Source organism: Xyrauchen texanus, chromosome 15, assembly GCF_025860055.1.
Source record: "Xyrauchen texanus isolate HMW12.3.18 chromosome 15, RBS_HiC_50CHRs, whole genome shotgun sequence".
Classification (NCBI taxonomy): Eukaryota; Metazoa; Chordata; class Actinopteri; order Cypriniformes; family Catostomidae; genus Xyrauchen; species Xyrauchen texanus.
The window spans coordinates 5,026,156-5,051,670 of record NC_068290.1 but is presented as its reverse complement, the minus strand read 5'-3'; the positions used below and the strand labels follow the sequence as shown (position 1 = coordinate 5,051,670).

At 39.3% G+C, this 25,515-nt stretch overlaps 1 protein-coding gene across 1 annotated transcript in view; it reads right to left on the bottom strand.

The window, feature by feature from the left end:
- The window catches only part of csmd3a (CUB and Sushi multiple domains 3a), a 372,265-nt gene that overhangs the window by 272,294 nt on the left and 74,456 nt on the right, over positions 1-25,515 (bottom strand). Inside the window, exon 5 of the mRNA XM_052143551.1 lies at positions 10,231-10,438. Coding sequence (XP_051999511.1) covers positions 10,231-10,438 — 208 coding nt within the window. The remainder of the gene's footprint in view (positions 1-10,230; positions 10,439-25,515) is intronic.

The following is a 25,515-nucleotide window of genomic DNA, read 5'->3' as shown; positions in this document are numbered from 1 at the left end:
GTATGTGCCTTATTTGCTTTAATAACAGTATTTACTCAAGCTGGCATGGGCTCCACAAATGTGCACACAATCTGATGACCCATGTTGTCCAGCATGATTTGAAAATGTTCCAAAGAGCATCTTGTGTGCAAGCAATGATCTTTTGTACAAAGCATTCTCACATTGAGGAAGTACAGATGGTTGTAATAAATGTACAATTCAGGAAATGAGATTTCAACCGATTCTGACTGCTTGGGTAAAGTCAGGGTCAAATATAAACTGAAACATTTATAGAATAGTATTTTAATTTATTTTCTTTAGATGAAGAGAACTTATATAAGCAAGAACAGGAAACAAAGGAAGTGACCTCACAGCACTGGGTTATGTCTTTATCCAGCCGATCCAACTGGACTGTTTATTATTCTGCCTTAAGTTAGCAAAATAAATCTAGAAACTTTTTATAACTGCGAATGATTTTCCTAAGCTATGAAAGAGCAACCTCTGAGCAACAGTTTTTTTCCTCAGGGCAAAATAATACTGACAGCTGCTAAACATATCTACTGAGAGGGAATAAATAAAAAAAGATCAAAAATAAAGAATATATATAATAAATAAATGGAAGTTATTGTAAGCTCTGCTCTCTTACGCAACACCTCTTTAAGTAAGTGGTTGCTGCTGAATGCGGGTTTCTCCTACACACTCAAAACCATCTCTTGATATTTTTCCCTCAAGTATTGATTTTCTGCCAGCATACTGACAAAAATATATAGTTTTTATTTTAAAAGAGCACTTTATAATCATAAATGTGACATTTTCCTTTCTCCGGTTGGTAAATACATTTTACAAACGTATTTAACATTTTGTGCTCTCACTGAAGAGGATTTCTCCTGAAAATTCTCTTACTAATAAAAAATACCAAAAAGTACCATAGTATTACTATACTTTTTGGACATGTCTATATATGTTACCAAGGAGGAAGCAGAGGATGCAAACTTCCAACTCAAATGATGGGATTTATTTTCACACTCAATAGATAAATACTGCTTTTCAGCACAGTCTTCCCAAACACACTAACACACGGACACACACAGGACATGCGTGCTAGTTTCTGTCTCTCCGCCTCTTTATAGCTCTGCTGTTCTCTCCCTCTTTATAGCTTCCTCTCTGGACGAATGCTCAACCACGCCCCAACCTCCCGGTTCTGGACCTCCCTTTCTAGTGAGATAGGCAAACGGGCTGGTGATGTCTGAATAATTAGGCACAAACCTTCTATAGTAGCCAGCCAGCCCCAGGAAATGTCTCACCTCCTTTTTGTTCTTTGGTCTTGGATAGGCCGCAATCACTGTGGTTTATCAATTTGGAGCGCAAATTGATAAGACCCGTGACACAAGTGGAACCCCAGATACTGTACCTCCACCTTCCAATTGTGAACTTCTTGGGGTTTGACATGATCCCGCCCGCCGTAGCGACCTCAGATCTGCCCTTAGATACTGCATATGCCGCTACCAATCATTAATATATATAATGATGTCATCCAGATACGCAGCGGCATACACGGAGTGAGGTCTGAGGACTCGGTCCATAAGGTGCTGAAAAGTAGCTGCGGCTCCAAACAAACCGAACGAAAGGGTCACATATTGGTGTAAGCCAAACAGTGTGGAGAAGGCCTTTTTCTCACAGGACATTGGTGTTAAAGAGATTTGCCCATATGCCTTTGTCAAATCCAGTGTCAAATAAAATTAGCTGTGCCCAACCGATTGAGCAGTTCGTCAATACAAGGGATTCAATATGCATCAAATTTAGACACCGAGTTGACCTTTCTATAATCCACTCAGAACAGGACCGAGCCATCGCTCTTCGTAACTAGCACCATCGGCCTGGCCCAGTCACTGTGGGATTCTTCTATTACCCCCATTTCGAGCATGGCCTTTAATTCATCCCAAACAACCTTTTTTTACGTTTGGGTAATCGGTAGGGACAATTATTAGTAATACAAGACTTTATCTCCCTGTGTAAATTCCCACAGCTCAGCTCCCCTGTTATACAGCAGGCTTTGACCTTCTTTAGCCTGTAGCAAATTCTCCTGTGATAGCTGCCCCAACGTGTAGAGTTTTGCTCTCAGGTCAAGAACGTATTGAAATTCACTTATCCCAATTCCAAGCATCTTCGTGTACGAACTTATGAATCATGTTTTTCAGGGGTTTATTAAACCATTTGACCAAGCTGTCCATTTGTGGGTGGTACATGCTTGTCCAAATCAATTTAATTCCCAATAAATTGTAGAACTTGTGTAGTGTATGTGACATGAAAGTAGTGCCTTGGTCAGTGAGGATTTCTTTTGGAATCCCCACTTGGGAGATAATTCTGAAGAGTGCATACGCAACAATACATTCTCAAATGTATTCGCTTTAATGGCCCGACGAGGTCCATACCAATTCTTTCGAAGGGGACCTCGATCAAAGGAAGTGGGCACAAAGGCGCTCATGGGGTGGCTGGCAGATTTACCTGCTGACATTCACGGCATGCCACACACCAGCTACGAACATCCCTGTGAATGCTCTGCCAATAACGACAGGCCATTAGATGGTTTTGTGTTTTTTCTCACCCTAAATGACAAGCCATCGGATTATGATGAGCCTTCTGGAATAACATTTCCCGCTGGCTCTTCAGAATCATCAATTGAGTCTGAGCTCTTTTGTCTGAGCTCCCTGCGTCACTCGATACAACCAATCATTTATAATTGAAAAGTACATATATGGGAGTGTGATGTCTGGCTGAAGACTTTGGCCATCAAACACTTTCACTTGGTCGAAGACGTGTCTAAGTGTCTTTTCTTGTGTCTGCTCCAGAGGGAAATCCCCTCTAAGTGCTGGGGAGGCTGAGAGACTTCCCCCTTCCTTACGTCACCCTGACGTGGATCTGATGTAGACATCACCAGCTCTGCCTACCTGCCCAGCCATCACATCAGAAATCCCATACTAAGACGCTTTGTTGCAGGACCCCCACACACAAATTTCCTTAATAACATGGTGAACACTGGTCAATTCGTACCCAGGATTAGCGGATGGGTGAGACGGGGACTAACAGCAGCCTCAGCACTATGCTTTTGCCTCTGGAATTAAATCATTACGGTCACTACCTGATAATCGTGGATATCCCTATGCACACACCTTACCTTCACCTTATGACTCCCAAAGCCTCGTCTTGAACCAGGCATTGATGGATGAAGGTTTGGCTGCAACCCGAATCCACCAAGGCCTGGTAGGTACCCCCCTTGAGATACTCACAGGTATGCAGTATGTCCCAGTTCGATTGAGGTATGTTCCAGCACAATTGGCTTGTGGCATGTCGGGGAGCTGGACCATGGTCCCCACCTCCATCAGCAGAAATTGGTCCTGGAAATTACCAGACTCCATGCCCACACCCTTGGTGGCAGATCTGTCGACCTGTGAGTCAGAGTGGAGAGGGGTAGGGAGAGGGACATGGTGAACCTTCAGGCTGTGCAGTCTCTTCGAAGGGTAAAGTCTCCGTCTCCGGGGAGGAGGGATTGGATGGGAGAAAACAGAAAGGGTAGGAGGAAGAGGCAGATGGAGAGAGAGAGATGAAGAGGGGGGCTCGCCGGCCCGGGAAACGCCACCAAATTGTCATCCTGCAGCTATACGGCTTCATCCAGTGACACCAGGCGATGACACTGGACCCACTCCTCAGTAAATGGGCAGTGAGTTGCTCCAGTACCCTCAGATTTATCACACCCCAACGTCGTGACCCTCCTGGGCCAGTACCCACCTCCGTCAGGCATCGCGTAGCAGCTGAGCATACACAAACGTGCGGCCGACCTCCTCTGGCCTCAGGGAATGGAACCGCTAGTGGTGTTGTTCCGGTGTACACCCAACCCGTTGTAGGATGGCCTCCCTCAGGTTCTCATAAACCGGGCGAATTTCCGCTGAAAGCTGATCAGCTGTGAGTTGACACCCCGGAGAGCAGCAGCAGTAAACAAAGTGCCCACTGAGACTTCGGCCAGCCGGAGGGGGTAGCCGCTTGTTCAAATAGCCCGATGAACACCTCCGGCTCATTCTGGGGTGCCACCTTTGTCAGCTGCAGATGAGACATGGTCGCTGACTCTGGGTCGGCGGCTGAAGATCGATCCTGGGCCATCATGCTCCTCCAGGGAGGAGTTCCTGGAATTGCTGTTCCTGAGCCAGGAGGGCTTGGTGGTGAGTTTCTTGAATCTCTGCAAGGGCACGGATGACTTCACCCAGCGGGAAGGACTCCATGGCGACACTCTTCCTCATTTTATTCCTGAGTTTCAGCACCAGTGTAAAGGAATCGTGTTCTTGGAATCGGGAATCGGGAATGGTGAACTTCAACTCAATAAGGTATTTTATTTTCTATTATAGTATAGTCTAGTATAAAATCAATTATAATAAAATTTGAAAGTTTTACAATAGTATTTTGTACATGTACCATTATAAACCCATGCTTTTTGTGTCATGTACCATGGTACATCTTGAGGTATGATGGTAAAACTTTTATTTGATTTTTATATTTATTTATTTATGTTTTATGTATTTTTTACATTTATCATTGTCACACTATGGTTTATCTTTCCTGTTTTTGTTTTTTGTTTTTTTAAATCTATGGTATTAGAAGTATCAAAGTACAATGGCATTAGCATTTGACACCATTACTTTACCATAGTACCACCATATTATTGAAATGAGCACTAGGAAGCTCTACCTAAAGCAGGTAGTATTAGAGAGTAAACAAGCCATTGAATGTGACCTTTATGAATCACTGTGCTATTTACTGAGCTGGAAATCATGTAAAAGAGCCGCTAACAACAGATCTATTGTTTTCTCTCATTTGCAAACACCTCAAGGGTTTGACCATAACTTTGAGCCAATTAAGTATAACAGTAAAATTGTACTATTTCAAGGCTAAAAATTTCAGATGTCATAGATTTTCTAGAATGACTCCTTTCACAGTAAAGCTCTTCAGTGGATTAGAGGATGCTCGGCCTTGATGCTTGTCAATGAAAGACAGGACTGAAATTAGATGAGTGAGATCCAACAGTGAAATCGTTTTTTGAAAACAAATTAAGCTCGTACTAGAGTCGTAAACGTTTGCCAAATTTGTACTGCTGAAAAGGGCAAATGAGAGAGAGTTTGTGAGTTTATCAAATGGATGTGAAATGAAAGGAAACTTAATTCTATCTACCCACGGTAACACTTGGATCCAACCTTCAGTATGAACCAAAAGACACCCCAATGATTTAGATTACCCTCCACATTAGTAAAAAGTTTTTAGACTTCAAGTTTGGCCCAAATTATCTTCACCACTGACCCAAAGTATCTTTTGCTAGTTTGACAAACAGACCACTATATGTAGATACAAGAAGAAAATGTGAATGATGCTTGCCCATGAAACATTTGCCTCTATAATGGTTTTTGTGTGTGGTTGCCAGGGCATTTCTATTTGCTGTAGTTGCTAAGGTGAATATTTTAGCATAATTATATGTGGTAACTAGGTTGTTTGCTAAGGTGTTTTTCTTTTATGTGATTTTTGGAGCTAGAAATGTCTGGCCACCATTCACTTGCATTGTATGGACCTACAGAGCAGAACTTGTTTTGTGTTCTGATGAAGAAATACAGTCTGGGATAGCAAGAGGTGAGTAAATAATTTTTGGGTGAACTAGTCCTTTAATTCTTAAGGATGGTGTTTGTTCAAATTCCTAACACCAAGTATGAGCAATATTAATAGTGGTGTTTGACTTAGCAAGCACCAAAACTAGGCTGAATGTATGGTTGGATGGAAACGCTAGGTTCTGTACTTTCTGAGATAAGTTATTTGCCTTGTCTGCTATGAAATTACAGATATACAGGTATATAATTTTTTTTTTTTTTATAATAATCTGCCCTGAAGGTGAGGACTCACTTCCATTCTGAGTGTTAAATCAAACCAGTAATACAACTGGCTGAAAATAATGGCCAATAAAAATGTAACCACCATCTGAGCTCTGATAACATTATCAGTATGGAGAACATAATGTGCATTACTGTATTAATCGAGCATGAGTGTGTTTGTACTGTCTGACTACAGCATTAACTGCACCTGTCCTAGTGTGTGCTGACCCAGAGCACAAACAATATGAAAACAAAAAAAAAAGATTCTAATTGAAATGGCACAAATAAATCAAGCACCAAAATGGCATGCAGGAAATGGACTCCCTGTCTCTCTCTGGAGAAGACAGATGGAGAGAGAGAGAGAGAGAGAGAGAGAGAGAGAGAGAGACTAAGAAATTCAATCTTGATATTTTTTATAGACAGACAGACAGACAGATCGATCGATCAATAGATAACAAAGATCACAGACATCTATCTAGAAAGACAGATAATGATTACCAACTGACCAACAGACAGACAGAGAACCAGGCAAAATATAGTGAGAGAGAGAGAGAGAGAGAGAAAGCGAAAGAGAGAGAGAGAGAAGTGAAGATAAAGAGAGAAGAGAATTAAGAGATTTAGAAATACAGACAGATAAAAAGGCAGACAACTAAGATTACCTACTGACCGACACAGCAAGACGGACAGACGGATGGACAGACAGACAGACAGATATGGACGGACAGACAGACAGACAGACAGACAGACGGACGGACGGACGGACAGACAGATAGACAGACAGACAGATAGACAGACAGATAGATAGACAGACAGATAGATAGATAGATATGCTTGGGTTAATAAGCACCGCTAAAAAATGAGAACAGGATTGCAGTGACACTGTATCCAAACTGATCAATGCAAAAGCTTCCCCCTCTATTGGTGGTAAATAACATCTGGCAAGCGGCTCGCTTCTAAAGCCCCTTCTTTTTAAAATCAAATAACTGATTTTGGCCACGCTTCACATCCAAGCAGCAATGCAAGCAGTAATGTGCTCACAATGGAACTTTCACAAAATAATGGCGGCATGCATGACACTGCCAGCTTTTAACCTTCCCTCACCATTCAACCTAATCTGTGTGTGCGTTTGGACTTTATTTATTTATTTACGGGCAGCTGCAATCACTGTAAGCTTGTAAAACCTCTGTGCAGCGAACAGATACAAAAGACTTCATTCGGTCGTGTCTCTCACAACGGCTTGTATGGGAAAATGAGGAAACACAGGAGAACGGATCTCTTTAAATGATGCATAAGCCTCACAAGAACACGTCATTTGTCTTCATCCTAGAAGGAAATTTATATAGTCATAATACTGAGATGAGAAACACAGACATATTTGGCTCATATCCCCAAAATATGCTGGAGTGTTCACCTTGTGGTTTGATAAACAACTGAACTGGGTTCAGAATCAAAGCCTTACTAATGCTTAAGGGATGGTATGTATGACTAAAATCTGACATCACAGTACAAGTATTTTTATATCACGGTAACGGGATGTATCATGATCCAGTTATTTTTGCTTGAGAGTTCAAATAAAAAAAAAATTGGTATATATGGTGTAGCAAAACCTGGGCGGTTGACATTTTTCTACTGTTGCACATTGTATATACATTGTAAAAAAAAAACCTTCCTAAGCTTTATGTACAGAAACTTAACACTGACCTAGAAACTGTTGAGTTACACTTGGAAAACGTGGCCCCAGGTGTCTCATTTAAGTCCTGTAGCACGTTCCATCAAAGACAAAAGTATGGGTAATATACTTTCCAAACACAGAAAGCCCTTTCACCAGTGAAGAGCGAGAGAAATCATTTTGGTTTTGCCCCTTTCTCTGAGTGATTTGTAACTCACAAGATGTTGTTTTTGCCCTTTCTAACACACAGGAAGTATGGCTGAATTATATAAAGGTCAGTCCAGCAAAACCATTGATTTGTTTGTTTGGCTTGCACAGTATTACGGAGGAGAAGTTGATTCTGGCCAAGCAAAACTTGGCATCATTTGTCAAGTCACTTACAGAAATGACTTAACTGAATCAATGAAGCCACGACAAGCAAGCAAGGTCAACACCATGCCTGAATAGTGCATATAAAATCATGTTCCCTGCATAAACGTTATAAAGCTTTCACTTACAGACTCTTTTCCAAAATCTAAGAGCTGTCTTGAAGCCTATTGCCAACATCTGCAGCTACATTCTAAGAGGCCGTTCACAATTAACAGGTTTTTTGCATTCGATTTTTTAATATGTAAACATGCACTAGATGACTGTCTTTGACTGTTGCGCCTTGTCTAATATTTTTTCAGTGTCTAACGCTGAAGAAGCGCAAGCGTTTTTGAGACAGTCAAGTTAACAAGAACTTCAACTTTTAAAAACGCATTTCGAGATGTCTGACTGCATCAACCTTTTTTAGATGCAAGGACATGTGAACGGCCCCTTGGAAGGAAGAGCAATTATGCTTCCTACATTTTCCAAACGCTTTCCTGTCAAGAGCAGGCTTATGAATCCTTAATATGATGCATACATACAATTGCAATCAAAATTACTGCAATCAAATTGCAATCAAACTATCCTGCGGTAGTACAAGACTCGAGTCTTTGGATTTACAGAGTCATGCAGGCTCCATCGAATCAAGTTATTGGCATATATTTTATTTCGTTTCATTCTCACAAGCTCACAAAGTCATTTCAGAGGTTTGATGAAAGTTTTGGCACCTTCAGAATAGCTTCTTTGGACAATCTAACATAGAAATCACACATTTCATCCCCTTCTGTAGTCATGTTGAAAACTACTTCCACACTTTGAAATTAATTATGTTGAATCCTATGAAAAATTATCAATGAATATTTTGAAAGAAGATTAAAAACCAAATACAAAGGGCTGCCTGTACGGTACATTATTCTGGGTATTGTGTGGCTACTTAGCAAATAAATGCACAAATGGACATGACATAGGGATTTGAGTTGAAATTATTGTATTATGTAAGAAGAAAGCAACCTGTTCTCACAAAATCATGAATCTGTACCTACATTGTTCTAAAAATTATTGTTGTCTGTGATGTATCGTTGGACATATCGCCGCAGTTTCCTGGTGAAATGAACACTAGAGGCTGGAGGTAGACGATATATATCGGTTTTACCGATTAATCGGTGCCAAGTTGTTGCATTTTTGAACTATCGGTTATCGGCAACAGTCTATGCCAATCATCGCCGAGGTTTTCATTTTTTATTTCTCAGTGTTTCTCTCTGGCCGGTGCTGTGTATTTTGGGCTTGCATATAGTTACAAATCCCGCATTATGCAACAAATCTTAATTTTTTATGGTTATTATTGGGATTTTTTGGAACACTAATCTGGAATCTGGAATTTTCTTAATTCTGGACTCATGTAGCCTCTATGTCTGTGCCCGTTACAGTAAGGAAATATGTTTTTATTTAAATAAAAATGTCGGTCGATTAATTAATAGATTATTAGCCTTTTCCACCACCATCAGTTGACCTCTACTAGAGGCACTACAATAACACTGACTTTTATTCACTTTCACACAAATCACATGCAAAACTGCAGATTAATGTAATTTTTGCCCTGTTCCTCACACAATGCTAACTTATAATATCTAAAAACGTTTACTATAGCCAGGGATGGATTAACGACCAGGCCAATGCCCAGGGGCCCTTGGCTTTAAGGCTGCACAATGAATTTTGGTGATCCCCCCGCTTGAAAAACCTTTTGGGCATGAACTAGCAACCCCAACCAAACACACCACCCCCCACCCCCCCGAACCCCCCACCCCCCCCACTCAACAACTTTTGGGCATGATCAACGAACACACCCCACCACCCAACCCCCTCCCAATCAAACATTTTTGGGCATGATCAACGAACACCCCACCCCCCCAACAACTTTTGGTCCGTCACTGACTACATTTTTACATTTGCATTAAATATCCAACTAAAGTTACAAGCTTGTTCACGTGAGATCCAATTGTGCGTTTGCTAAACTAATAGAGCTCTGTACTTGCGATGCAAAGGACTGGCACATGAGTCCTGAAGATCCCGCAGGTTAACACGTGAGCTGAAACTGTCATTGCAACTGCTTTATTTATCTGAAATTTTCTATCATTTAGGTTTAAGGTAGGAAGGTAGATTTTGTCCATTTTAAACTTGATAGTGCATTAACCTTTAAAACTTCATCTGCAGGTCAATTATACACTATAGCGGTAATTACATAAGTATTTTACCTCAGAATGTTGCAATTGACCAATGAGTATCATGTATTCCACAGAGCCATAGCATAGATTACCTCAGCAAAATGCTCACCATATTGTTGGTGGATCGGATCCCTCCACTTCTAAAGAGTCGAGCTTGCTGTCCATATGGAATTCAGTAAAGACCAGTGAGATGGTGTCTCCTGGATCAGCAAGGATGGTCCACGTACATTCTCCACTGCTCTGATAGTCCTTTTGAAAGTCTGGACTGTAGATAATGCCACTGGACCCTCGAAATGTTCCACCACATGTGTCTTCAGCTATTGGCCAAAACAAAGGAAAGCATTAACAATTATTATACCCAGGGGCGGGTTTACAATATCTGAGGCCCCAAGCAACCAACCAACCAGGGGCCCCATTTCTCGAAAAATGTTCATATAAATTCATAAATCATCATTTTAAATTCATCCTATCAGCCATTGTAGCCAAGAACATTGAAAATGTTTAATAAAATATAATTATACTTTAAGATAATTAATGCATGTTTTCCAGTTTTTAAAACAATACAGTAATGAAAAAAAGCTATATTTACCTACATATATTTTTACAAAACACTTTTTTTTAATGAACAGGGTGTGCAAAACCCACTACTTCATTCACTAACATTTTGGAGTTCAGTTGTTATTTTATATTATTATAATGTAGCAATGGAAGCGCAGCGTAGTTCTAGCGGGAAGACTAGCAGCTGTACATCATCACATCATTAGCTAGGTAATTCCCAGCCAATCGCATGTAAGCCATTGCTTTATAAGTCTGCTCACAATCTATCACATTGCTGTTTCAGTGTGCTAACATGGCAACCTCCACCACCCCACCGCCACCAGTTGAGCCCAGTCCCACACGGGGGTAGGCTCCTCGCCCCTGCCTCCTATCTCTGGCAGGACATGACGGTTCCAGGTACAACTCCCTCGGACCGCCGGACGGGGCCTACGCCAAAGAGAGAGACATTACTTCCTGTTTTACATTTATCAAATAAATGGCATCTTAAACTTCACTCAATCCTGCGTGTCATCCCGATATAAATATATTTCTGTCTCATTTACTTTACTTTCACCTGGAGCTTATATTCTAATGCTGTATTTGTTCATCGTATTGCAAAAGGCTGTATTTTATGTAAGTATCATAAGCAACATTCGTAACAGTAACAGTAAACACACAAGCACAGCGGCCCCTCAGCACACTAGAGCAGAAGGGGGAAAAAAAACATTGCCGTTTATCAAGTGCTGAAACTTTGCTTGGTGCAGAACAATCTGGAATAATGTTAAACATTGTAACCGTCACCTCTTTGCAACCTGAACTTGTTCAGAATGTTAAATCTTTGTGACACCTGCACTAAACAATCTAGAAGCAGAGCAATGAATGAAACAGAACGCAGGTGTCTCAACACGTGTTTTTACATTTACATTTATGCATTTGGCAGACGCTTTTATCCAAAGTGACTTACAGAGCCCTTATTACAGGGACAATCCCCCTGGAGCAACCTGGAGTTAAGTGCCTTGCCCAAGGACACAATGGTGGTGGCTGTGGGGATCGAACCAGCAACTTTCTGATTAAGAGTTTAGTGCTTTAGCCCACGACGCCACCACCACTCCACTTTTTGAGACCTGACGTTTTTTTTTTTTACTTGACCCAGAGTATAAAAATGTGCATGTCTTGCATGAGAGAGAAATAGCAAGACATGGTGCAGCAGTCAATGACATTCACCCAGCGCGTGTTTACATAGGAAAACAATGGAAAAACAGAGCAGACGCACGCAAAACGCATTCGGTGTGAACGACCCTTAACTCATGGGCAAAACATGTTCAGAAGTCCTGTAAAGTTTTTCATAAACCACTCTGATACCGCTGACAACAGCGTATTCACACATGTACCCACAACATCATGTCACCTCTCAAGCTGTTTTACAGAGCTTTCCTAACAGGGCGGGGGCCCACACAATTGCGTTGTTTGTGTGGTGGTTAAAACCGCTTCTGATTATACCACTAACAGCACAGTACCCGGCCGCTACGCAGTGATGTTGCAGAGCTAATCTTGTGACTATCTGCATAGTGTCTGGTCCACTGTGCACCTTATTCTGTCCAAGAACCATTGAAGGGGCTGTTTAATAGACATGCAAATCAACCAACCGCAGTGCATTTTGTTTTTATGTGCCATTTTAGGATGACTATATCTAAATTAGATGATTCCACACTAACTGGTGTGCATTGTGATTTCTATCAAGGATTTTCTTCATCCTACCTAACCATTTTTGGGAGTTTTTCCTTACCACAGTCGTATTTCACTTGCAATTACAAAAGTAGTGTAATTAATTACATTTTAAATGATTGTAATCCGATTACAGTTACCGACTTACAATGAAAGTATTTACTTTTAAGTTCATTACTTGGGTCACAAATATTCAAAATAAAATATTATTAATATGTAACAAAGTTCAAATGTGAATTCATATGTTGGTCTGTTTGTATTTCTGTGACAGCTGAAGGGTGTGCAACAAGGAAAAAGGAATTTTGTATTTGTTGAGCAGAAAAACTAAAATATATTTGTATATAAGTATTTATATTTGTAATAAGTGCTTTGGAAAGTAACTTAAAAGTAAATTAATTAGTAATGTGATCTAATTAATATTAATATAATCGTATTATAATTCTAACGACAGTCCAAAGACTGTAAACTAAATGCAAACTCTTTGTTCAACGTAGTTGTGGACAACTGAAATTAAACTAAAACACATTTTCATACATCAAAATGAACTGAAAGAAAATAAAAATGGTCTTATTTATTTTAGTTTCAGTGCAAAAATGAAAAAGCCATTAGATTAGATAATGGTAACACTGGACGACTCTGAGAAATGAATATGTGAATGCTGTTAAACATTTTTAACTGATACTGCATTAACTTTGCAAGCCATATAAGACTAAAACTAAAATAAAAACTAACTAAACTGAAACTAGAAAGCAGTTAAAAAAATTAATAAAATGGAAAACTACACTAAAACTAACAGTCATATAGTGGAAACTAACAAAAACTAAACTAAACTGCAATGACTAACTGAAAATAAAATAGATATAAAAACTAAATAAAAAAAATCAAAACTGTAAATTTTTGTACTTTTGCAAGGCTACTGTATGAGAGTTTAAAGGTGCCGTTTTGCTAACTTCTGCTAGATTTATGCTGCGTTCCATTCAATTTGGAAATTAGGAATTTCCAACTTCCTACAAGGAAAAGTGCAATGGAACGGCACATGAAGTTGGACTTCCAACTTGGAAATAAACATTTAGCCTAATTTTATTAAATAAAATCCATCAATGAATCCAAGTTCCAACACTGAATGATACTTAAGCTTGTTTAACAAACATCTGCAGAGACAGCTGTACAAAACATGGTCAATTATTCTCTCTTTTGATCATACACTTGCAGCACAAATGCTAGCGTTGCAGCATTGTTTAACAATTTGTAAAAAAAAAAATGTGTTTCCTTTAACGTCATCTTCCAAGCACCTGGCAATGGAATGTCTTTATGGTCGGAGATCGGAGATATCAAGTTGGAATTTCCCACATCTCACTTTGAATGGAACGCAACATTAGACCTAAACCACACATCCTTTCTCCAAAACCCCATCTTCAATAAACATATCAGCCAATCCGATGTCAGCTAGCCTTACATTTTAAAAATGATTAACAGAGTTTCTGTTCTATTAAAAACATGCTGTTTTATGGTTTAGTGTAATTTCTCAGGACGTATCTGTCAGGCAGGTATATTTGTATGGAGTATTTCTTAAAAACACTTTTACGGTCAAGAGTTCTGACTAGGAGTTGCTGCAAACATTATGACAGATTACAACCATTACACAGCAAGGATAAAGCTCCTCCAAAATCAAATTAGAGTATTTCCTGACAAAACAACAAACAATGAAAAGAGTTATTATCAGGTTCATCACAATAATTGCTAGTTATGTTCTGAAGAACAGCATGAATGTATTAATGAGTATTGTTTTGGGTTTTGAAAGCATTTATTTCTCAAAAGCACAAAATAAAATCAATCCTTAATTATGCTGCCCAAGTCTATCTTGAAAAGAAACACAGTGTCAGTTAATTAATCTAATTAGCTTCAAAGAGGACAAGACAAAAGTGTCTCATCCAAATACTTCTCCAAAATGCACTTAACTAATGAGCTTTATAATGTCAAAAACTCTGTATACGATTTCAATTCTAACAAACAGGACATCGGCTAATTAATTGTTTAACATTGCACACATGTTAAGTATGTAACAAATGCATTAGGTTTTCAGGGAATGACACAAATTAAATGGTTCGTTAAAAAAATGTATTCTGTCCCATCCGCTGAAGCTCTGAATTATGCAACCTAGTCTCATAGAATGAACATTACTAACTACATTTACAAGTTATGATACTGAAACACTTTTACTATCGCGCATCATTTAAAAAACGATACATTTGTAATACACTTGTATTACAGACACACCTACATTTACACAGTTATTCCAATGTGATTAAATTGTGCTGTAGCTCACCTGATAGAGTGTTGGACTATGGACTCGGAGACCCCAGCCTGGATGCTCGAAACGAAAGTTAAGTGATGGTGCCATGTAAGTGATTCAATGTGATGTGGTTGCTTTCGTAAATGTGCTTTTCATGTCGAATTCGCTTTAAGAAAACCATCGGTTAGGTTTAGGCATTGGTTAAGTGTAAGGATGTCTGTTTTTTCACTTTACATTTATTTAATTTTTTTAAAACAATAGGTTAGGTTTAGCTGTTAGTTTAGCGTAAGGATGCCTGTTTTGTTCACCTCTCATTTATCTTTTAAGACACTATTGGTTAGGTTTATGTTAAAGTTTTAGGTTAGTGAGGTAAGTTTTACCCATTGAAACACCCATCTACAATCAGGGTTGGGGAGTAAGGGAATACATGTAATGGGATTACGTATTTAAAATACAAACTGTAATCCACTACAGTTACAATTTAAATCATTGGTAATTAGAATACAGTTACTTTTCATTACTTTCAGTATTTTGATCACTGAAGAGATTACTTTGCATTTTATTGTCATTTGTTTAAATTAATATTTAGTTCTTTCAGATGCAAAACATATAAACATATAAATGATGCGATCAAAAGTGCATTTGAACAGCGGTGAAACACTTTCTTATGATGTGTTACATTCATACGAGCGACAGAGAAGTAAGTTTGAAGTAATTTTGGAGCAGAAGAAATTGAAATAAACCTTGTGTAAATTGTTAGCTTTACGCTAAGCTAAAATGCTATTTATAGTCATTTTACATGCACATGTTACCAGACACGATCATATTTTTTAATCAAGAAAATTCACGTTGGATCATAATTTCTTTTTTTCTAGGAAGACCTTTGATATTAGGGCAGAAATCATATTCTTGATAATAATTTTTTTATTGTTTTCCTGTAAAAATATCCTTAAAACAAGATACATTTGATTTATCTTGTTTTAGAAACAACACTGCATTAGATATTTATTTTTCAGAGAATGTATTTTTAACATGTGTATTTTGTCTTACTGCACTGAGTTTTTATAGTCAAAACAAATTAAAAAAAAATCTACCAGTGCTGAAGAAGTAATCCAAATTATTTAGAATACATTATTGACGTTGAGTAATCTAGCATAATACATTTCAAATTACATTTTACAGCATGTAATCTGTAATCTGTAGTGGAATACATTTCAAAAGTAATCCTCTCAACCCTGTCTACAATTCACCTTAAAAGCCTCATCTGATTACAACAAAGTTTCACTCACTTTTGGCACCCCCTGCTGGACATTTCCCTGGGAAACTGCAGCCAAACGTGTAATACAGCACTTAATTTTGATTAGCAAAAATGTTGCCATAAATTTCATGAGATAAACTGTAAATATGCCAACCTGGTCTCATGAAAAGTCATAAAAGTAGTACAAAATGATAAGGAATCGTAATAGTTGGCCCTAACCCTAACTCATACAAATGTACACCCATAGAGAAAAATTTTACGAATCAACGAATGGTTTTATTAAGATTTTTCCTAAATTTAACCCCAAACCTAAACCTAACCAGAAAGTCTAACCCCTTACCCAAATCCTAAACCTAACCATGTTTTTAATGATTTTGTTCAAAGACGTTTCCTAAAATAAAGTATTGGATATGAGGCTACTGTAGCTAACATTTGATTCCTCTGTTGTATCGATTTGAAATGTTATTGTACGAACATCTTATGGTTTACTCTCGTACAAATTACTCAACTAACGCAACGTGCCAGTTTGAACATACAGAATGGAGAAGGAGATTTGAAAAAAGCTGGATAAATATATACTTAAAAAATTTCCATTTGTGTTCCACATAAATAAATTCAATCATATGGGTTTGAAACTACATAAAGGTGAGTATTTAATGACTATTTATGGATAAACTGTCTTTAGTTTGAAAAAACAAAAGCGAGACATACTATAGCAAAGTCCTATTAATTCCATTCTTTAGAGTTCAAGAGTAAAGCAACATTAATTCCTTGACATTTTCCTACATAGATCCATGTCCTCATCTGAAACCGAGATATATGATTGCCTATACGATTTGTAAATCACATTATGCATATTATCATTTTAAATGGACATGTAGCAGTGCAGATCTTCTTATTCCCGTTCCTCTAAGCAGCATGTGCATTTGAGAATTCAGATGCTTCAAAGCAGCAGAACATTTACTATGAAACATTTCTGGAAAAAGTAAGCTTCATATCTATTAATGTCTGCTGGCAATCCATGTTCTCAAGAGCTGCAAATTGCCTTATATGTCTGCATTTCTGCCCTAAATAGCTATTTTGGGCAAACTCATGCTTTATCACAGGACTCTCCCGACAGCTCATGCGAGCAGTGGCAGATTTAAGCATGGGTAGTCGCCCAGGGTGGGTGGCAAAAGGAGGCAGGCACGATGCAGGCTGTTTCGATGAGTCTTGTTTTCTTTAACATCACTTGGATGGCCGTGTATGTGTGCGCCATTTACATGGGGAAGTGATGGCACCAGGATGCACTGTGGGAAGACGACAAGCCATTGGAGGGAGTGTGATGATCTGGGCAATGTTCTGCTGTGAAACACTGGGTCTGGCCAGTCATGTGGATGTCAAATTGACATGTGCCACCTACCTAAACATCGTTGCAGACCTCCTAATCCCCCTCAGGAATGGTATTCCTAGATATCAGTGGCCTCTTTTAGCAGGAAACTGCCACACTACACACATTGTTCGGGAATGGTTTGAGGAACATGATGAAGGCTTCAGAGTGTTGCCCTGGACTCCAAAGGCCTCAATCTGATTGAGCATCTGTGGGATGTGCAAGACCAACAAGTCTAATCCACGGCGGCTCAACTTTGCAACTTACAGGACTTGAAGGATCTGCTGCTAATGACTTGGTGTCAGATACCACAGGACACCTTCAGGGGTCTTGTAGAGTCCATGTCTCGGCGGGTCACTCTGTTTTGACCAACAGCATATTAAGCAGGTGGTCATAATGTTTTGGCTCTATGTCTATATGTTTATTATAGATTTATAAATACATTCATTTAGTAACATTATACCATCATATCTACATTTTAAATTCCCTAACACAACTGCCCTCTGGAGTAAACAGGTGGTACTTCAAGCTAGCATTTATCAGGAATCTTCCTTATTATTGTCCGGGGCATTGCGATATTTTGAATCAAATTAATCGCACTGAACGTGTTAAATCGACAGCCATAGTAAAAAAATTCCGGAGACTCGTTCCATGTAACTGCTACACTGTGACGAGGACAATGGTTTGGTGATGCAAACAAAAATTCCCATTGATGTTTCATCATGAGTGTGTGTTGTTCTGAGTAAAGCTTGTGCATCATTTGTTTGGCAGATGCTACTTTGTTTGATATTTTGTTATCCAATCCCTTGTCATTCAGACATTTTCAGTGTGACCAAATAATTCGTAGTGCCACTTGTTGCAGAGAGAACACTTTCTGTTTTTCCCAACACTCAATTAAACAAACCCGATCAACACTGAATACAGAGACAGGCAATTAGCAATATTATTAGCAGAACGCAGAGTTCAGGTACAAAGTTTAACATATCAGAACAATATGTTATAAATAAGCTGCAGAGGCTGCGTGTTTTCTGCCTCCTGCTGAATCATACACCTGCTGTGACACACTTATAGACCACATAAAGGAATCAATAATCGCAATATATGAGATTCTTTGCCAGTGGGTACTTTATCTTTCCCAAATAAGCCATCTTGTAACTGAAGCCCACAAATAACTTTGAAGGAAATGGTTACAGGCTAATTCCTGATTGAGGATTGGATTGAAAATGTTAAATTAAAGCTTAATATGACATCTGTGAGACAAGCAGACAATGTTTGAATGACATTATCTGCTACTATGTGGCCCCTTATCACTGAGATGTCTGTTTGTCCTTTTTAGAGGGTATAGATATGTACAATACATCACTAAAGCATTCACTGTTGGAGGTTAAAATGACAGCAGATGTTTTTGCAATGTTTATGATTTACAATCTACTGTATGTGAAGATTTATGTGATGCTTGTAAGCAAATGTCACCTAAATCACAATACCTGAATCATATCTTATGTTATGATAATGGCTAACGTAGCATACTACATCATAAATATATCATTATTGTATTATAAATGAGTATTCAATAATGTATTTTATGTAGTATTGCAATCCAGCCCGGTTAAACCCCAGACATTTTGCGCAGAAAATTGTGTAGTTGGTTTTCTAATCTAACATTGCATGCTTGAAAGTAAGGAAAAATATACCATTATGTATTGGAAATATGTATAACTATACACTGATCAGCCACAACATTAAAACCACCTGTCTAATATTGTGTATGTCCCCCTCGTGTCGCCAAAACAGTGCCAACCCGCATCTCTGAAATGATATTCTTCTCACAATTGTACAGAGCATTTTTCTGAGTTACTGTAGACTTTGTCAATTCGAACCAGTCTGGCCATTCTCTGTTGACCTCTTTTATCAACAAGGCATATCCAGTCTGTGGAGCGGAGGGGGGCGGGGCCGGGTCAGAATATCGCGCGCCCGGTCTCCAATCAGCCTGATGAGGTGCACGATGGATAAAGGCGGCCTGTGACGATGGTTCGAGAGAGAGAGAGAGAATTACGGGCATGTCCGTCGTGTGTGTGTTTGTTTATGTTTGTGCTTTTGGTTTAAGTTTGCATTAAATTATGATTTATGTTGACAAGCCGGTTCTCTCCTCCTCCTTGCCCATCCTTAACAGTGTTACACAGTCCTTCTGGCATCAAATGCCACGGTCCAAATCACGGAGATCAAATTTTTTCCCCCATTCTGATGGTTGATGTGAACATAATCTAAAGCTCCTGCATGCACTGCACTGCTGCCACATGTTTGGCTGATTAGATAATCGTATGGATGATTATTGGTGCCAGACAGGCTGGTTTGAGTATTTCTGTAACTGCTGATCTCCTGGGATTTGCACACACAACAGTCTCAGATTGGAGCATAAAACAAAAAACATCCAATTAGGGGCAGTTCTGCGGATGGAAACGCCTTGTTGACAAGAGAGGTCAGCAGAGATTGGCCAGACTGGTTTGAACTGACAAAGTCTATGGCAACTCAGATAACCACTCTGTACAATTGTGGTGAGAAGAATATCATCTCAGAATACTAATTTGAGATGCATGTTGGTGCTGTTTTGGTGGCACAAGGGGGGCCTACACAATATTATGGAGGTGGTTTAAATGTTGTGACTGATCTGTGTATATACTGTCTATGATTATACAATTTACAGTTCTTAACTTTCACGCAGTGTTTTTGCATAAATTTGAATAAAGTCTTTTGTGCTTCTATGTGTAGTTGGTTTTCTAATCTAGCATCGTATGGTAAACTATAACGAGTACAATTTAAATTAAAATTGGAATTGCATAAATGAAAAACTAAACACTAGCACTTTGCGTTATTTTTCCACTTTGCATTATAATATGCAATTTCTTGACATGCCACTGATTTTTTTGCATGGAACACAAGCATATGAGATTTGCTACCACTGTGCATCCTGTAACGTATTGCTATAAATATACAGTATATCCATACTGTTCTTCTTAAAGTAACCAACCCTATTTATCTGATTTGTACCAACATTTGTGCATAGCTAGAACCACACCAGCTCGTTTTGCGTGAACTTTGGTGATTTCTGGTGAGGGCTGATTTCAGAACTGTGACTGGCAGCCTGTGGGTCCTGATTTCAGAAACCTTTGAAATGATAATATGCTTGCTACTATGCATTACATTTTTAAGCTGGATTTTAACATTCAAGGCTGGAACATCGCTCTGAGACAAAAAGCTACTCGGTGAAAACATTTTTGATGTACTCAATTTTGGAACAGGCTGCTAAATGAGCAAGGAGGTGGGGAGAGATAAGATAAGTTTGCTTTGCCATGCAAGACACTAAACTGTCACAGCAAGGGAAACATCTTGACATGTTTTGCAGGGTTTTGCTCACATTAGGAATAAACTATGAAAATGTGATTGGGCCATTTAAAACTCCTCCCGCACAAATTCAGAGACTCTCCTCATAGAGTTTTTATGAACAGACAACAAAGCTGTAGGAAACATGTGTCCAACAACAAGTCAGAATCCACTTGCATGGCAAGAATTTTAAAGCTTTGTAGAGTGTGTACCCTCTGGTTTCTGCAAAATGTCCTGTATGTCCTAACTGAATGAGATATACAGCCAAGTCTGGCACTTTAGTTTTTCTCTATTCTAAATCACATGGACACACTCCTGTATGAATTACATAAAGGTTCGACCAATATTTGTGTGTAATATTTAATTTAAACTTATTTGATAATCTGAAAAGACATTCATCTAGACTCTTTGATGTTGTTAGCATGCTAAATATCCTAGCAGGGCTACAGTCAACTACTGTATAAATCACAGAAATATTCGACCAATTTCAATGTTATCTGATTAAAAAACAATTTAACTGACAATCTGAAAAAACATTTATCTAGACTCCGATGATGCTAGCATGCTAATCATGCTTGATACAGTCAGCTACTGCTATGAACAACATGAACAACATGAATGTTCAACACATTTTCTGATGCTATATTTATAAAAAAAACATTGACTGACAATCTGACTAGACTCTTTGATGATGCTAACACGCTAATCATGCTAGCAGGGCTAGAGTCTGCTACTGTAAAGTTTCAGCCAGACGGCATGCTCACACACTGCCCACAGACCATTCTCTAACCATCTGATGCTTAAAGCACACAAAACAATGCTTTCTTGATCAACTCAGCGCAAATCTGATTGGCTGGTTCGATGGCACTTCCATGAGTTGACGCATACAGGACTTTTTATCAGTCCACCTGGAAACAGAATCGTGTTCTCAAGGTTCGGCGTTGATAGAATGAGCACTTTTGAGGACGAAATAATCACAGAATTTGCCCAAGTTTGCCAGGTTAGTGACATCAAATCTTTTAAATATATTCAGAGTTTTGTTTGAGGCTCGTAGCAAAAAGTAAAGGGGATAAAACGAGCAGAGCTGCATTTTCTCCTTTGTTTACTTAATTATGTCTGTGAAATGATCTATAATAAGGTTTTCTATGCTGTACCTTAGACTCTCCACACATTTTCTGCTATTCTCCCATGTGTTTTCAGAGTCTTGCGCACCATAATATCAATCATTTTGGCCCCCATTAGTCTTTTATTATGGTATGATACATCTCCGATAACCCTGCTCCTAAATACCCTGTCATGACAAACCCGACTGTGATTGATTGCTTTGCATGTCAGTTGGATGGCTTTTCCTGTCTAAATGTGCGGTTCTTGGCCAATTGAAGCTGCTATAAACCCCAGACCTTTGCTACAGTCATAGGTCTGGCAACACAAGACTAGCTACTGTGTGAATTACATAAATGGTTGACCATATGTCATATGTTATTTTTTATAAAAACATTAACTGAAAATCTAAAGAAACTGTATCTAGAATTTTTGATGATGCTAGTATGCTAATCATGCTAGCAAGGCCACAGTCAGCCTGAAAGTTTCAGCTCAAACCAGCCTAAGGTCTTCCAGCCTGGCCAAACTGGTCTGTTTTGCTGGTTTTAGAGGGGTTTGGTTAAGCTTATTAGATGGTCAAGCTGGGAGACCACATGGCCAGCCAGCCAAACCATCTGAATACCAGTTTAGCCAGTCTTAGAGACCAGCTAAAAAAAAAAAAATCTTAGGCTGTTGTTTTATTTTTTTCCCCAGCAAAGAATCAACACAAATATCCCCTAATAAATTATAGACTTGGACTAAATCAGGCCTAGTGAACATCCTGACATCTGCATAGTCTCCATGCATCTAGAGCTTACAGGATGTGGACTGACAACAGTTGTTGGAAACATGTGTCAGACAACCAGTCAAATGACGGAATCTGCTTGCATTGCAAGAATTTTAAAGCTTTGGAAAGTGTGTACCCTCGATGAGGCTCCATCCATCTGGATTCTGAGATATGTACTGTTTGAGTGTGGGGAGGAGGGTGGTGTTACAGGACTGCTGAGAACTCTTGGATGAGCTGCTGCATCAAGAGAATGGGCAGGTTCTCTGAGGATATGAGATCAAAAGACCATCTGCCCATCCTAAGGGTCCTGCTCATCTCTTAGAGTGGCCAAAGAACTGGGTGAAAGATGGACAAGCTCAGCAGTGTTTCACCGTGTTATGCAATTTTTACTTAAACCAAAGTCCTAGCGCTGTGGTTCTCAACTTGTTTTGCTTCAACACCCAGATTTTACGTTGGACATCAAGTGGCAACCCAACTAGGAACCAACATTTTCAAACCCCTTTGCTGTTTCCCCCAATGGTACACAAAATAAAAAGTTTTAAAGGAATAGTTCACTCAATCTTGAATATCAATGGTTTAATGCTCTAAAATGATCACAAGGTAAATCAACATGTTACATTTACATTTAGCAGACGCTTTTATCCAAAGTGACTTACTTTTATTTTCTTTTATTTTATTTTACCATGTGTACTTTTGTTCATAATTTTTGAGGATAAGGGGCGGGCTTGTCACACAACATGTCCATGTTGGTATCTGTCTAATTTGGCTAATAGCTTGTACCGTGTGACAGATTAATCTGTGCCAAAATACTTTAGAATTTGAAGTTGACTGCTTTTGACAACAAAAACAAAAGAACATAGGAAGTGTTGATAAGCCTGTTTAATTTGTGAACAATTATATGTTTAATATACAGTTTTAATCACACGAAGCAGTGTTTTTCCCTTAAATCACAACAGACCTGAACAGAAGTTGAGAACCACTGATCTATTAAAATGCTTCCCATATCTTTTGGGTCATGAAGCAAAACCAGTTAAGAACCACTACTATATTAGATTTGCTCATGGAGAACACAGTAAAACACGTGAGAGCAAAAAACAAGTCTAATAATCTTGGAACATTTTGAGAGCTCCATTTTTCACAGGTCTTCCTCTCAGCTGGCGTAAACACAAAGAAACCGTCCACAGTGTAAGAGCCACTCTCATTCAAGCATCATTTCTCCCTCTGCTTTGCATTTACCGGCTATATAGTTCGCTTTAACGACATCCAGAGGGGTGAGAAGGGGCAAGCCTTCAGGCAAAGAAATCCTCATTAAAGAAGATCAGTTTCCCTCGCCTGAAGATGAAAAACATGTGCTAAAAGGCCCGAGGTCAGAAATAGTGAAATACAGATTCATTCAGTTAGTTTGAATGGCTAAGGCTGCATCACAATGCCGTGAGTCCTTTAAATGGACCTTTTCACTGAATGAGATGCGCAGACAAGGCTGGAACTAGTTTTCTCTCTTGTGATGTATCCATGGATGAATCACAGAAACATCCAACCAATTTTCGTGTGTGTGTGTGTGTGTGTGTGTGTGTGTTTTATGTAAAACGTTAATTAACCATTTGAAAAGACATTCATCTCTATGAAGATACTAGTATGCTAATCATGCAAGCAATGCAACAGTTAGCATTTAGTCCCCACACAAATTGGGACTAAAAAACAGCCCAGACTCTATACCAGCGCTTCTCAACTCGTGCAATCTTTTGCGGCCCGCGATATGATGTAATCATCAGAAATAAATTTATCAGCAGCCAATTAAATCTGTATGAATTGTAAGCTGTCCATTTTCATGAGGATTTATGCTAGTTTTCTACATTGCTGAATCACATTACAGATGGAATTCAACTGCAAGAGTATATTACAAATAAATAAATAAAACAACAAATAATATCTTAGCATGGCTGATGTTATGAGAGCGGTTGGCGGTTTGCGCGCACGTTCATACACAGTAGGCCTACATGTACACTCACGTGCGATCAATAAAACATGCATGCTTGCAATCTCACATTGAATGTAATTATGAAAACATTTGCAAATCTACAAGGTTATACTATATTAGAAACCCTCTCTCTTGCAAAAAAAAATAAATAATAAAATATATATATATATATCTATTATTTTTTTTTATTTTATTTTTTTTAAGAGAGAGAGAGTTTCTGTTCCATATCTGTCACTCGCTCGAAATTGTGTAGATATAGTGACAATAGGGGTCGCTCTTGGGAGCACCAAACACCTCTGATATTTGACAAAAGGCCAATGGCAATTTGGCAAGTGGAATTTGCATGCCACTCTCCCAGACATACGGGTATAAAGTGAGCTAGCTCGCAACCACTCATTCAGATATTTTCTTTGGAGCTGAGCCGTGAGTGGAACCCTCCAACCTGCACTGAGCCCTTGCGGCATGATGACTGGTTCCTGGGTTCGGAGCACTGTTCACGGCTGCACCCTCCCCCGGTCCCATTCTTTCCGGAGGTGCATGAAGAACACACAAATTCGTGGAGGGCACCTTTTACTTCCCGGACCTGACTTCTCGGTTCATCCACTCTCCCTACCCTCGACGGCGGGGCGGCCAGAGGGTACACAGAGTATTCCTCAGGTGGATAAGCTGGTTGCGTGCACTTGTATCCGCAAAATGCAGCCACCTGGTGGAATCATCCAGGTCTCCCGTCTTGGCCCTGTGGGTCTACGTCATCTCTGGCGACTAAAGCCTACAGTGGTGCTCGACAGCCTGCCTCCGCCCTGCTTGCCATGGTCTTCCTGCAAGTATACCAGGCCAAGGCTTTGAATGAGCTGCTCGTGGGTAGTCCTGACCCCGAAGTGATGCAGGAGCTGCACTCTGGGACCGATCTCATCCTCAGGGCGACGAAGGTCATGGCACGGGCACTTGGGCAGGAGATATCCACCTTGATGGTCAAGGAGCACCAC